This window comes from Maylandia zebra, linkage group LG10 (genome assembly GCF_041146795.1).
Source record: "Maylandia zebra isolate NMK-2024a linkage group LG10, Mzebra_GT3a, whole genome shotgun sequence".
NCBI lineage: Eukaryota > Metazoa > Chordata > Actinopteri > Cichliformes > Cichlidae > Maylandia > Maylandia zebra.
In genome coordinates this window covers 15,967,009-15,980,249 of record NC_135176.1, presented here as the reverse complement: position 1 = coordinate 15,980,249, position 13,241 = coordinate 15,967,009, and the positions used below count along the sequence as shown (strand labels likewise).

At 38.5% G+C, this 13,241-nt stretch overlaps 1 protein-coding gene across 5 annotated transcripts in view; it reads left to right on the top strand.

The window, feature by feature from the left end:
- Window positions 1-13,241, top strand: part of cadm2a (cell adhesion molecule 2a) — a 221,229-nt gene that overhangs the window by 177,569 nt on the left and 30,419 nt on the right. For all 5 annotated transcript variants that reach the window (XM_004550019.4, XM_076889180.1, XM_076889179.1 and 2 more), the window contains 2 exons: window positions 622-774; window positions 5,261-5,398. In XM_004550019.4, the coding sequence (XP_004550076.1) occupies window positions 622-774; window positions 5,261-5,398 (291 nt within the window). The remainder of the gene's footprint in view (window positions 1-621; window positions 775-5,260; window positions 5,399-13,241) is intronic.

Genomic DNA, 13,241 nt, shown 5'->3' with positions numbered 1-13,241 from the left:
ATTAAGCCTCACTCTCTGCCTTTTATTGCAATATTGATCCCCACTGCATTCAGTTATGTCTTTTGGAAGATTACATTTTCATATAAGTAAATGTCTGCAGTGGTTTACAGCAGTGAAGGCTGTGTGGTATAGTTTAATGCGGTGGTTTGCTGATGCATTCATTTTTAAAACTAATGGAAGAAAATCAATTTCATTGGTACTGATAGATGATTTTACAGAGAAGTTCATCTAGGATATGCATTAATTAATACCGAGAGCAGATGTCGAAACTTTAGGGCTTCTGCTGTCGTTTTTTTCAGAACAAAGAAAATGTTTAGAACCAAATAACAGGCAAATATTTTTTCTTGTTTGTTTTTTTTCCACATGAGATGATTCTAGATTGGTTAATCTCTCTCTCTGCGTGCTTTTTAAACTCTCTTTCTCTCTATCTGTGGATGCAGTTTATTCCCTATATGGACATCAACACTGATGCATTATAAGAACCACCGTTCAAATATTACAGCCTTAAACCCTGTACCTGTCACCGCACTGTAGAAGTCCACAAGTTTCTCCCACAGCTGCTAGTTTACAGTTATTTGAACATTTTTCTAACTATCTGCCTCTGGTTATCTGTGTTTCCAGCTCTAAGGGACAACAGAATCGAGCTTGTGCGTGCAACATCATCAGAGTTGACCATCAGCATCAGTGATGTCACGCTGTCTGATGAAGGCATGTACACCTGTTCTCTCTTCACCATGCCTGTCAGAACGGCCAAAGCTTACCTGACTGTTCTGGGTGAGTACAAGATCCAAAGCAAAAGCAAAAACTCCACCTCAAAGGAAAATTTCATAGATGGACGTTATAGCAGCTATAATGTGTGTAAAATCTGTAGTAAAGTGATCTAAGTACATGTTTTTCCTCTCTCTCTCATTTGCCATGGCTAAAAAATAATATATATACTTTTTTTAAACTCTGAACGGTGTTTTAAAAAAAAAAAAAAAACAGCTTCCAAATGCAACACATACCCTTTAGGTTTCCTTTTACCTCAAGCAGAAATTGTCGATTAGTGAGAAAAAGACGAAAGAAAGCAAAAAAGAAATTGCATACCTTACTCAGATGTCTTGAGTGGCTGTATATCCATTTCCGCTCGTGAGGTTGCTGAAGATACAAAATGCTCCAACTTGACTTTCTTTTTCACGGAGTCTCAGGAGCTTTTCAAATCCAGTAATAATCGTTTGGAAATAATTTGCAAATCTGACTCCCCATTTGAAATCTTTATATAAACATATATAATTATTATAATTCACAAAAAGAAAATAGTGAAATTGTCGAGTATAGCAATATCTATGTCATTATTTTGTGAATTTGTTGATTTTAGAAGATTCGGAATTACTAGTAATACAGCATAGCTAGATTTTGCAGCCTTACTGGAGCCTTGATTTTCTTTTTTGAGGCTATCAGCTTATTGGTTTGCTGTGATGCTATGTTGTTAGAAATAGCCTGTTGCTTATGCCTGCAAATGCAGATAAAAAATAGTGTACACTGTTAGTACCTCCCTCCCCTTAGCAGTGTTTGTGTTGTGATCATGGCCTCACACAAACATTGTCTCATTTCTTGCCACTGGGCTTATTATCTTGCCAATTAGTTTTTGCTAATCTTAATAGATGTGCTTGTGCACTCCAGGATCATTAGCTGGCTCTCTGTGTTAACAAGCATTCTGAGAATTAGACATTAAAGGCTACTGCTCAATAAGAATATGGAGAAAATCATTTTGCAGTTTTGAACAATAGTTAATGGTGCAAGCTAGAAAACAGAGAGGGTGATTTAATAAACACACCAAATAGTCTGGGGATGGCCTGGTTTATCTGCCACTGCTTTGGGACCATAAGCACTGGGGACGAATAAAAGAAAACACTGAAAACGATTTTGGAAAAAAAAAACTGTAATACTACAAATATGCAAGCTTCGCATTCAAATGATTTGGTGCTGGAACAAAAATATGTGCTCATCTGTTGCCAGTGTGTAAAGCTGATGAGAATGTCATCAAGGATAGTAGTGTTCAACCTTTTACCTGATGGCACTCTAGATGTTACAGATATTTTGAGATAGAGTTCAGCCTACAGGTAAAATAAATGTCTGTAATAAATTTCATAGCAATCCATCCTATAGTAGTTGAGACATTTCTCTAAAAAATGTGAAACTCCTGAAGGTAAAGTAAAAGTAAGAGCTCAGAATAATCAGGAATTCATCCACCAAGGGCCATCAATACTGGCACATTAATGCCTGGTAATCTTTCTTAAGTCTGAGTCATCAAAGTAGCAGGTTTCCCAACAGACTATTTCTGGAGCTTAACTATGGGATGCATCGTTAGCTGCTAGCATTGCCGCTAATACAGCTAATGCTGATGCATGACTTGATGTGCTTAGTATTCGATCAGTAATTGAAAGTGTATGCAAATGTTATCAGTAGGGCTGGGCCATATTATACCGTTCACGGTAATACCGGTATAATGTTAGGCAACGATAGGAAAATGAAATATCGCGATAGAATGGGAGTAAAACGCGCATGCGCAGTGCCTTTGTTTTCATACGCACATGGCCGATTGTTGAGTGAAACAGATGAACCAGAATTGGTTTGTAAAAATGGTGCAACTTCCGTGATGTGGAACTGGTTTGGTGTTTGTCCGTCAGATACACAACAAAGCACATTTTTTTGCAGAACATGCAAGCGGCCGTCGTTATTGTCATATTTGTCGGACTAAGATGCTCTTAAATCTGGGAGTAATCTGGGTCCTAAACTCCATATGCTTCAGGTCAAACAACACTGCAGCATCACTTAGAGTTAAAAACTGTCTAAATTATTTCATCTTTAATAAAACGATCAGCATTGCTGCTTTACCAGGTGTAACTATAAAGTTTAACTTCCAGGCATCCATGAAAACAAAAGTTATTACATTTAACGGAGTTAGAAGTTAGCAGGAAGCTAGCGGAAGTTAGCTCGCTAGTTTCGCTAGTTACCTAAGCATGATATTGCATGTTCTGACTGAGAGATTTCTGAAAAAAATCAAACGTACAGCTCTGCTATCACTTCCAACATAAATGAAGACAGGAAACTAAACAGCAGTGACGTTTGTAGGGTTACTGAAGTTGGGCTAGCTGGTATATAATGATGTGCTACGTGATTGCTAGCGACACAGCTATGTTAGCATAACATAAACAGTGAAGCTGGAGGACGAACACTAACACTTTTCCACTTATAAAAGTTAACGTGAAGGTTCTTCATGGTTAGAGACAAATGCAATCGCATGGCAGGATGCTGTAAACGGACCAAACTTCAGTCAGGAGAACAACTGAGATAATCCATCCACAATACGAGGTTAGTCATTAATATACTGCAACAACATGGGAATAGAGCAGCAGCCAGAGAATTCAACATTAATGAATCAATGGTACAGAAGTGGAGGAAGCAAGAAGAATGAGTTTAATAAAGTTTGATTTATCTGACTGCTTTGTTTCGCTTAATGTGCCTTATAATCCCGTGCACCTTATGGTCCGAAAAATGCGTACTGCACCTCTTTTTAACTTCAGTGGATATTATACATGGTTATGCTCAGGATATATCAGCCCATTTCTACTGGAAATGCCTTTTGGTTAAACTTTCAGCAAGGAATTTGCATTTGCACTGTTACATTTTTATAAAGCTTTAATGTACATAAAAACCAGCTTCTTGTTTAAGTGAAAATAAATGGAAGGTTGTCTTTTTGCGCTAGTAATGTTGTGGAGTTGTATTTTGTCTCGCATCAATTATATCGTCGGTTATATCGTTATCGCAAATTTTCAAATATATATCGTGATAAATATTTTTGGCCATATCGCCCTGCTCTAGTTATCAGTAAAGGATATTACCTTTAGCTCTAAATACCTTATGATCGACCTTAATTCTCAAACGCTTAAAGGAAATGCATATATATTTATGTGTTGATCAGCATAGTAAGCACTGTAATCACACACCACCACAGAAATTTGTGGAAACAGTGAAATCCAATTTCCCTATTTTCCATGTATCAGAAATTGAGCTCTTTTCTGCGTGTTCAAAACTCAGCTTTATAGAGAGAGGGTGTAAAGCTGTACAGCCTATAGCCACCCAAGGGGAACGTGACTGTACACGATGAACAATGCACTTGATCTGCTTTTATTCAGTCTGGAGGAAAATCCATCAAATACTTTTCTGAGTCAACCCACACGCACTTATTCGCACACCACCGTTCTTAGCTGTTGTGGCACTCTTACTTTAGATACTTCAAAACTAAGCAATTTGCATTAAAAAAAAAAAAAGAGGCGCATTAAAAATCACATGTATAATATTAACACATGCTTATCGCTAAATTGTGCCTCTGCCGAGCAGCGGCTGTTGTTGGGATTACGTATGCAGTTTGCGCCTTCAAACAAATGGGAAACATAAAACAGGAGGACCTTTAAACTGTGGCAATAAACCTTACAGGAGGCGGTGAGACGGACAAGGCAAGAGTCAGTCAATGGCATTGACTGACAGAACTTTCAGTCACTCAGCCAGAGGCAGACTTATTGCTCATTGACAGTGGAAGGGCAGACACCACACATTTAAAACACTCATTATGGGAAAGGCCAGTGATTAACATTTTCTGTAAATAGTAATGGCCTTGTCTGCGGTCACAGCCTTGTCACACACAGACATACAAAGCATACTATTTGTCAGCCTACAGTTTTTCCTTTGATTGATGTGATGATATTTGGGGTTTTATGTTTTCAAGGGAAGTGTAGTAGTGAATAAAAACCACAGGAAAAACTGTGGAATTGTTCTTTGATTGCACATTGATGTGTTTTTATGTATTTTCTAATTCTGTGAGCATCAAAAACAAAATTCCTCTCTGCCTCATTGTATTTGTTTTGCAGCAGAGTCAGTGTTTTATGACCTGGAAAAACCAAAGAAACAAAACTAATGGTGAAAAATTATGTCTCTTATAATTTGGTTTGACCTAGCAGTGAAGCAGGGAATGACCCAGTGGTTAGAAAAAAAAAATCCACCCACCCATGTGCCAGCACGAATCTTCTGTGATGTACCGTCGAGCATGTCGCTGCTTGGTGAATCTCTGTAGTCTGCTCTCTAATCTCCCTGCAGGTGGGAAAGCTAGGGGGGCGGGTGATTTCCAATAAGGCATACTAATATTATTGTTGTATAATGACACCCTGCTGCGCATGAATTAGTTCTGCCATCGCTGTGATCTCCGTTTTCCATCCTTCAGGTGTGCCAGAGAAGCCAGAGATCGATGGCCTGACAAAGCCCGCCATGGAGGGAGACCACATCACTCTGACCTGCATCACCCAGGGCAGCAAGCCCGCCGCTGACCTGCGCTGGTTCAGGAATGAAAAGGAGGTCAAAGGTGTGTAACGTCATACCTGCGTTTACACGTGCATCACATCTATGGGTACTGTGGCTAGAAAACATGCCATCATGCAAGCAATTCTAAAAATGCCAATCAGAGTTGGTGAATAAAAAAAAGCACGTTTGCTTTTGTAGTCACCAAAAACAGGCTGATGATTCATTCGCTTTTGTTCAAAGATTCTGTTATTTTAAAACATGATCAACTTATTTTATAAAATCTAAAATTTAGGCTGTTCTCTGTAAATTAAAGTAAAACAAAATGTTACTTTTTTATAAATGAAACTATTTTGTTACTTTCTTTGTATTCCGTACCTATTAGCTGTGCTCTAATAGCATCACTTTCTGTAATTGGTATCTGCTGATTTACTGATATTTTAATACTCCCCAGTTAGCCCCACAGTGATCTCTTTGGAAAGCCGTCTCGCTGTGTTGTCAGATACAAAAAATATTGGCTATCACATTTCACAATGGCTCGTGATTGTGCTTTGTGATAAACAAACGGAGCAGAAATGTGGCAGAAAGTACTCATTTGTATTTCACAATGGATTTAAAATTGGTATTTTCTTTTTCATAAAACTATTGCCATAAAACTGCCGCTTTGGATGTCTCTACAGTGTATTCTTGTTCCGAACAAGTTGTTTCTAATAGAGCAGATTCAGCATGTGTCCTCTGGCCTGAGACCAATACATTAACCTCCCTTGTTATTAGAGGGCTGTTCTAAATCTCACTGACTGGACTACATACCTCATTTCCACCCTGCTCCCGCTCTGTTCTACTTGATGAACCGTCCGCTTTGTAATTGAACGAGACAGCGAGAGTGGGAGAGAGAAGGAAGGAGGGGAGAGGAGAGAGAAAACTGATAAAAGAGATTTGGACATGAAATGATGAAATAAAGTTTTTCAGGGAGAGGAGGAACAGATGCAGTTGTGTATCAAATAAAGTATATAACCCAGTTGGACAGACTGTCACAGATCATCACAGCTGAAGAACTCTTACAAAGGTTTCTCTGTTGATTCAGAAGGCAGATTAAAGTCAGATATCAAAATGCAAATTGCCTTTTTTCTAATTTAAATGACTGCTGAATTGGATTGAAAATCACACATTGACTTTTTAACTGCCAGAAAACAATGCAAATTTCTAGGAAGACGCTGTCAAAATCTTTGTATAACCCAACAGATCACTGAAACCTAATAAGAATAACAAGCAGGCAGGTGTTACACATTCTGAATACCCAATTAAATGTAGCAGAATAGGCTTTATGAGAAGGATTTGGGATGCGCGAGACAGAAACTCCCCAACATTAATTTCCCTCCTAATACAAAGGATTAATAAAGCACATAAAATGTTTTTTTGCCAATGCAAAGATAATTTTTTGTCTTATTAACTCGGCATTTTAATACTTTTATTTCGGCTGTCGCAGACTAAATTAGTTATGTCTGTCATGTCTCTGGCACATATTTCTTCTTGTAACTAAATGGGATGTTTTTTCTTTATGTGTGTTTTTTAAAATTACTTTATCAATAGATGCTTCTGCTTCTGCTGAGACACCTTATAAATCACCTGGTAAAGTGCAGAGCATGCTAACTTCTTTAATTATTATAATATTTAACATAAACATTTAAAGTAAAATCACATTCTTTCAATTAATGTTGTTGTTGGGTTTTTTCTTTTTACTCTTTTGTAATTTTACCCACTACACTTAGTATTTATTTTGTTCCCCTTCCAAAGAACAAGCATATAGCATATAACAGATTACAAACTAATTAGCAGGCTGAGTATTTTTTCCTTGCAGGCTTATTGTGTCTCTACGGGTGATTATTGCTACTCCCAGTGGCCAACTACTGAGAGAAGAGCTCCCTGTAAGGCACTGGTAGCCAGGACATTATGTTCTTTTAATTTACCACAGAAACAGGTAGTCAGTGATATCCTCTGTGGCTTAAAGTAGAGAAAATCTCAAGAGGATATGCTCTCTCATTAAGGTCAGATGCTATAATTTGCTGCTGAACATGGGCAACCGCTGTCTTTATTTCAATGCTTTAATAACTGTATAACAATATATTGTTTGATGTAGTAGTTTCTAAAATGTGCCTCGGAGCCGCCGTTTATAAAGCAGAACCTTGAGACAAAATATAAATGTCAGATTAGAAATTTGTTGTCAGACCCGCAGTTGGACTCGTCAAGAATTTCAATCCCAAAGGATGTTTGGCCTACGCTGAATTTACTGAAAAGCTCCCTGAGTTTCTGCCGCTACACCCTTTCCACCCGTGTTTAAGTCCAGACAGCTCAGACTGCTATCTGGCTTTAGGATTTTCTATGGTGCAGACATGCTCTCAGATAAGACTAAATCAATGCTGGTTTTCTACACAGTTTTAAGCAGATATCATGTTTATCTTTCATTTTAATTACTTTGATGATGAGATTGAATCTGTGTCATCACTTTTGTTCGGAAATGCTCAGAACGAGGTCTCTCCTAAAACGAGCTTTGTTAATCTCGCACACTGGATCTGAGCAAAGCGATTTACCAACACCTGAAAAAGTCACCTCTAACCAAACAAATTCATGAATAGTAAATAGAAAACTTTGAAGAGTGCTGGTCTCAAAGGGGAAAAAACATGGATCCCTTATAATAATCTGTCTTCCTTGACAAGTACGTGTCGGTCCATAAAGAACTGTTTCATAAAAAGCTGACAGATTTCAATGTTTTGAAAATGTTATGTTTTGTAAAGATAACATAAAAAGTGTTCCAAGTTAAACTTTTTAGTTTAAACAGCATGGTTGTCTTTTTTTGTTTTCGGTTTTTTAATTAGATGCCTGCAGTGTAGTTGCTTTCTGCAATTTATTTATCAGACATATTCAGGACATGTTTGGTTCAGGGAAAAGCCAGCGCTCAACAATATGATTGACACAGGCACATTTACATATTTAGTTCTGCTTTGTCAATCACTAAAGCATGTCTGCCACTAACTGGACCATTTCTTGTACAAATAAGAAGGTGTGAATGGACCCAGTCGGTCTAACTTGTTATATATGACACCTTGTTATATAAGACACTGAAAGGCTGCTGCCATTCACAAAACATTACAATATATTTATTTCCTTTTATATATATATATATATATAAAGAAACGGTGGTTGCATTTAAATGGTTAAAATGAAATGAAACCAATAGTATGCGTCTGATGGCTGGTGGTCTGGGATGTCCTCCAAAATAACAGACTAAAAAGAAAAAAAGCACCTAAAAGCAAGCAAATAGAAAACAGCATGTGTTAATACACGATGTATCTATGCACGTGTAGGTGGATTGGAGTGCACTTCAAGTGTTCATCATCCTGACAGGATCAGGGTGTGTTCAATGTGAAAAGCCATCTGATTGTGAGCGACCATGCTGGGAATAAATGACAATTGTGACATATTGGTGTGGGATCTGGGGGAATAGAGAAGATTATATTACTGGCAGAGCCACTGGAGCAGTCCATCACCCATTCGCATGCAGTTAACAGACACCCTATGCTAAATGTGGGTGTGTACATCTTTGTATACGTGCGCGCCTGCATGAGCAAAACAGACAGATGGAGCAGACAGCGTGCATGTAAGGACATAAGCTTGTGTGTGTGGAACAGAATCCAATATTCTTATTTCTCAGTCTCTTTGTCCCTCAGATCCCCTCAGTCCCCACCCAGTAATGATATATTTCTATCTCAGTTACACACCATAACCCAGAGAGACCTCTTCCAATATCACCACATGTAGAAGTTGTTTACACACCGCTGAACCAGGGGGAGCTGTGTGGAGACCAAGCAAGGCAGAGATGAAATGAATATTTATTTCAAATAAGGGTGGGGATGTTCTCTATCAGACTAGCATTATCATACTCTCTGACCTAAACTGTAGAGGTTATTGCTCCATCATGTAACGCAATAGCTCTATTCCAAGGGGGCTTAAGGGGAAAAAAAACACAGAGATTTGATTCAAATTCGTTTGCAGTCGCATCCCTATTCAGTTGTCAAACTTGTTAGTGAAGGACAAGGTCTGAACACTATTTAAGGTCATTGTGACCTCACATTTTGCTACACTATCACTCAAATACTACTGACTGTATTCATTTATGGTTAATTGGCCAGAATTTGGTGCTACTCACTATTCGAACATTCGAATGGGGTTGAAGAGGTGAAGGGAAAGAAGAAAAAATGTGAACACTGTGAACATCCCACTATGAATCAAGTTCAAAAATTTAAAGAAGTTTTGCAGTTAAAAGAAAAAAATACACTTTTCAGCTGCTTGGGCAGTGTTAGAGAGCTTTGCGCAATACATAAAAAAGTCTGCGTTGGGACTACATTTATACTATCCAGCTCCCCGGGGTGCTGCGGATCAATGACCATTAAAGATGTAATTTCAAGATGGCTCCTGCAAGTCACGGTGACATGAATAAAAGATGCGTTAGATGCACACACAAAAATACCTCTTTACCCTCTCTATCCTGTTACATGTGCACAACAAAGTACTTGCAAACACGCACATCTGACATATGATCTGTGGAAATCTGTTTCTATATTAATCAGCATTAAGATACAGGACTCAAATGGACAAACAAGATGTTCCACCTTTTTTGTTACTTTTACAATGAGTTTGAAAAAAAAAAGAGGTTTTTTTTTCAAAGCTTTGAAAAACAATATGTTAAGAATAAAGGGCGTAAGTGCAAAAGGTATATCCGACTCATCCTGTGAGTTTGAGGTTAACAGATTTAGACTTGCGCACAGAAGAAGAGATCATATTGCTACGCCCACTGTCTGTGCCCATTAAAAGCCACGTCCTAAAGGTGGAGCACCTGTCCATTTTTTTTAAATGTCAAGACACTGAGACTGACCAGACCGCTCCTTCTAGAGTGAAAAACCGTCTTCACAAATCCGCAGTACACGCTTCTTCGCTGTGAATGCTCAGGGAGTTTCATGTCAGAAAGGACATTATGATACTGGTCTGCCAGGCAGTGATAGGAAGTCTCCTAACATTTAACAGTGCTCCCCCCGGTTGTAGTCACACGTCAGTTAAGCACAGAGTCTAGCTGGTAAGGCAGATCAGTCAGGGGAAGATGCTTACAGACAGCCAACAGACAAGCTCCCTGAACGCTGCACAGTAGCAGGAATAAGCGAGAAGATGGTGGACAGCACGATATATCATCTCCACACCTCGCTAGAGCGGGAGCTTGCTGCATATTCTTGCTCTTGTTAAAGTTTACTCATCCTTATTGTTATGCAGCTCATCTGGCAGGCAAAGGGAACAGCATACATAGGTGCTAATCTGCCAATATTTTCTGGTAATATTGTGTATTTCAGCGAATTTAAATTTAAAATAGTGTTTAGTCTCGCATATATTTTGATTATTCTCACTCTCACCCATAAAAGATTTGATATTGTTCTTGCTTGTGCAAGTTGCTTTAATTCTCAGATGGGATGCAGCTCAGGGTATGTTGCGTCAGCCCTCGGGCCCCTGCCGCCAGGATTAGTCAGGTCTGGCACTGTTGCTCATGATTCCTCCACAACCCCAGCAGACCTCCTCGGTCTCTCTTGTCGGTCCCTCTATGTTCTCTTCTTCGGCTTCAACTCTCTCCTGTGAAATCGCTTAAAGGGGTCAGATTCTCTCATTGTACGCCTGTCATTTCCATTTCTAATCCTCTGAGGCTCTGTCTTGGCTCACACCATTGATACAGAGCCATGAGCACCCACCCACAAAACAACCGCATTTGTAGCCAAATACTACCAGGCTATTTGCGGAAAAGAGGTACCACAGGTGCATATGGCAGCATAGTGCCATTTTTTTCTCCTTTTTTATTATATCGGGTCTACAGAGTGTGTTTGTAATGAGAATAAATAACAAATGAATATGATTTTTAAATAAAAAGCTAAAATTTGCTACAGTATTTTTTCACATTATTTCCAGTTATCCCTCCATTTGCTACTGCTTATTTGGGTCACGGTGTCAGCAATCTAATCCGAGATGCCATTGCTACCCTTTTCCCAACCACCAGCCACCTCCAGCTCTTCTGAGGGGACACCAAGGCTTTCCCATGCAAGGCAAAAGAAATAATCTCGCAGGGTCAGTTCCAGGGTGTCTTTCTGACATGCCAAAACCACCTCAACTGGCTCATTTTAATGCTGAGGAGCAGCAGCTCTACGCTAAGCCTCCTTCTGAATGACTGAGCTCCTCACCTTATATCTAAGGATGAGCCCAGACACCTTTCAAAAGAAGCTCATTTCTGCTGCTTGTATCTGAGATGTTATTCTTCCAGTCACTACCCACAGTTCATAGCCATATGTGAAGTTAGGTAAGAACGTTTAACAGTGATGCTTCGCCTTCACCTTCAGGTCAGTGGATGTTGTGTTCACTGCAGTTTTTTCCTCTACAGAATTATTTTTTCTGTCAGTTAAAAAATGCTTTCTGGTTTTATTTCCTTTTTAACATTACATATACATGTAAAAAAAAATTGCTGAATCTTTTGCAACTTTTCTTACTCAAGCCACTGAATATAATATGTCTGTCATGTAACAGTTTTTCTTTCTTCTTCGATTGACACGCGAGAGCTTTAATGGCACGTCAATGGCAGCTGCTCTTTTCAGCTGTGTTTAAAATGTGATAAGATACTGTATTTATGGACCAATTACATCAACTCTTATCCAAACACTTCCACACACACACTTTTGTGCATGCTGATTGCTGCTCTTTATTGATGAAGTCTTACTTGGTGTTGGACAACTGTGATTATGTTCTCGAAGTGGATCTCGGAAGACTCGGGAATTATAATGTTAATGAAATTAAACTTTGAGCGAGCATGTCAGTTTCTGTGCTCTCATCCTGAATCACACGCAAGCAATCAGAGACCATTTAAAATTCCATGACAAAAAAAAAGGAATCCACACTCTTAAATTAAACGGCCAAATTATACACTAGAGAAAGTCGTTTTTTGAGTCTTTCCAGCAGTTTTATTTCAATGCAAGCATATTTACAATCAAAGAACTTCAAAAATAGAATTACAATATAAAACTCAGATATAGTAATATTATAAGATAACTAACTAACTTGCTGAAAGTCTACTGTGAAAAATAGAACATTAGGAGCATCGCCAAGTGCGCATTACAATGATTGAAGTACTTAAATTTGTGTCTTTAGCAGCCTTTCTGTGTGTATAATCAGACTGCATAATTCAAGATGATACCTTCAGTTTATTCAGTCATCACAATCTTTTGATTTACATAAAAATTGTTTTTATAAAATAAAAACACTGTAACTTCTTATCCTCTTTGGAAATGTGCTGTAAAATACCATCATGTCCATATGGACCAAAATCTCAGAGGAATGTTTCCATGACCTTGTTGAATCAGCGATGCTGAGCGATAGAAATATATATTATACTCACCAGCCACTTCGTTAGCTACGCCCATTTAACTGCTCTTTAAAACAAATATTGAATCAGCAAATCATATAGCAGCATCTCAGTGCATTTAGGCATGTAGACATGGTCAACAAGTTCAAACCAAGCATCAGAATGAGGACAAAAGGTTTAAGTGACTTTGAATGTGCTTTGGTTATTTGTGCCAGATGGGCTGGTCTGACTTTTTCAGAACCTCCTGATCTACTGGGATTTTCCTGCACATATGGACCATAATCTCTAAGGAATGACTCCAGCATCCCGTTGAATCTATACCACAAAGAATTAAGGCAGTTTTGAAGCACTTCAGTCCAACACACTGACACAAATACACAAGATCGTTCTTTTACTCTTTAATTATGAACACAAAGCCAACAACACAAAGCAAACTTGAAATCAGCCCAGAGAAACTTCAAAGCAA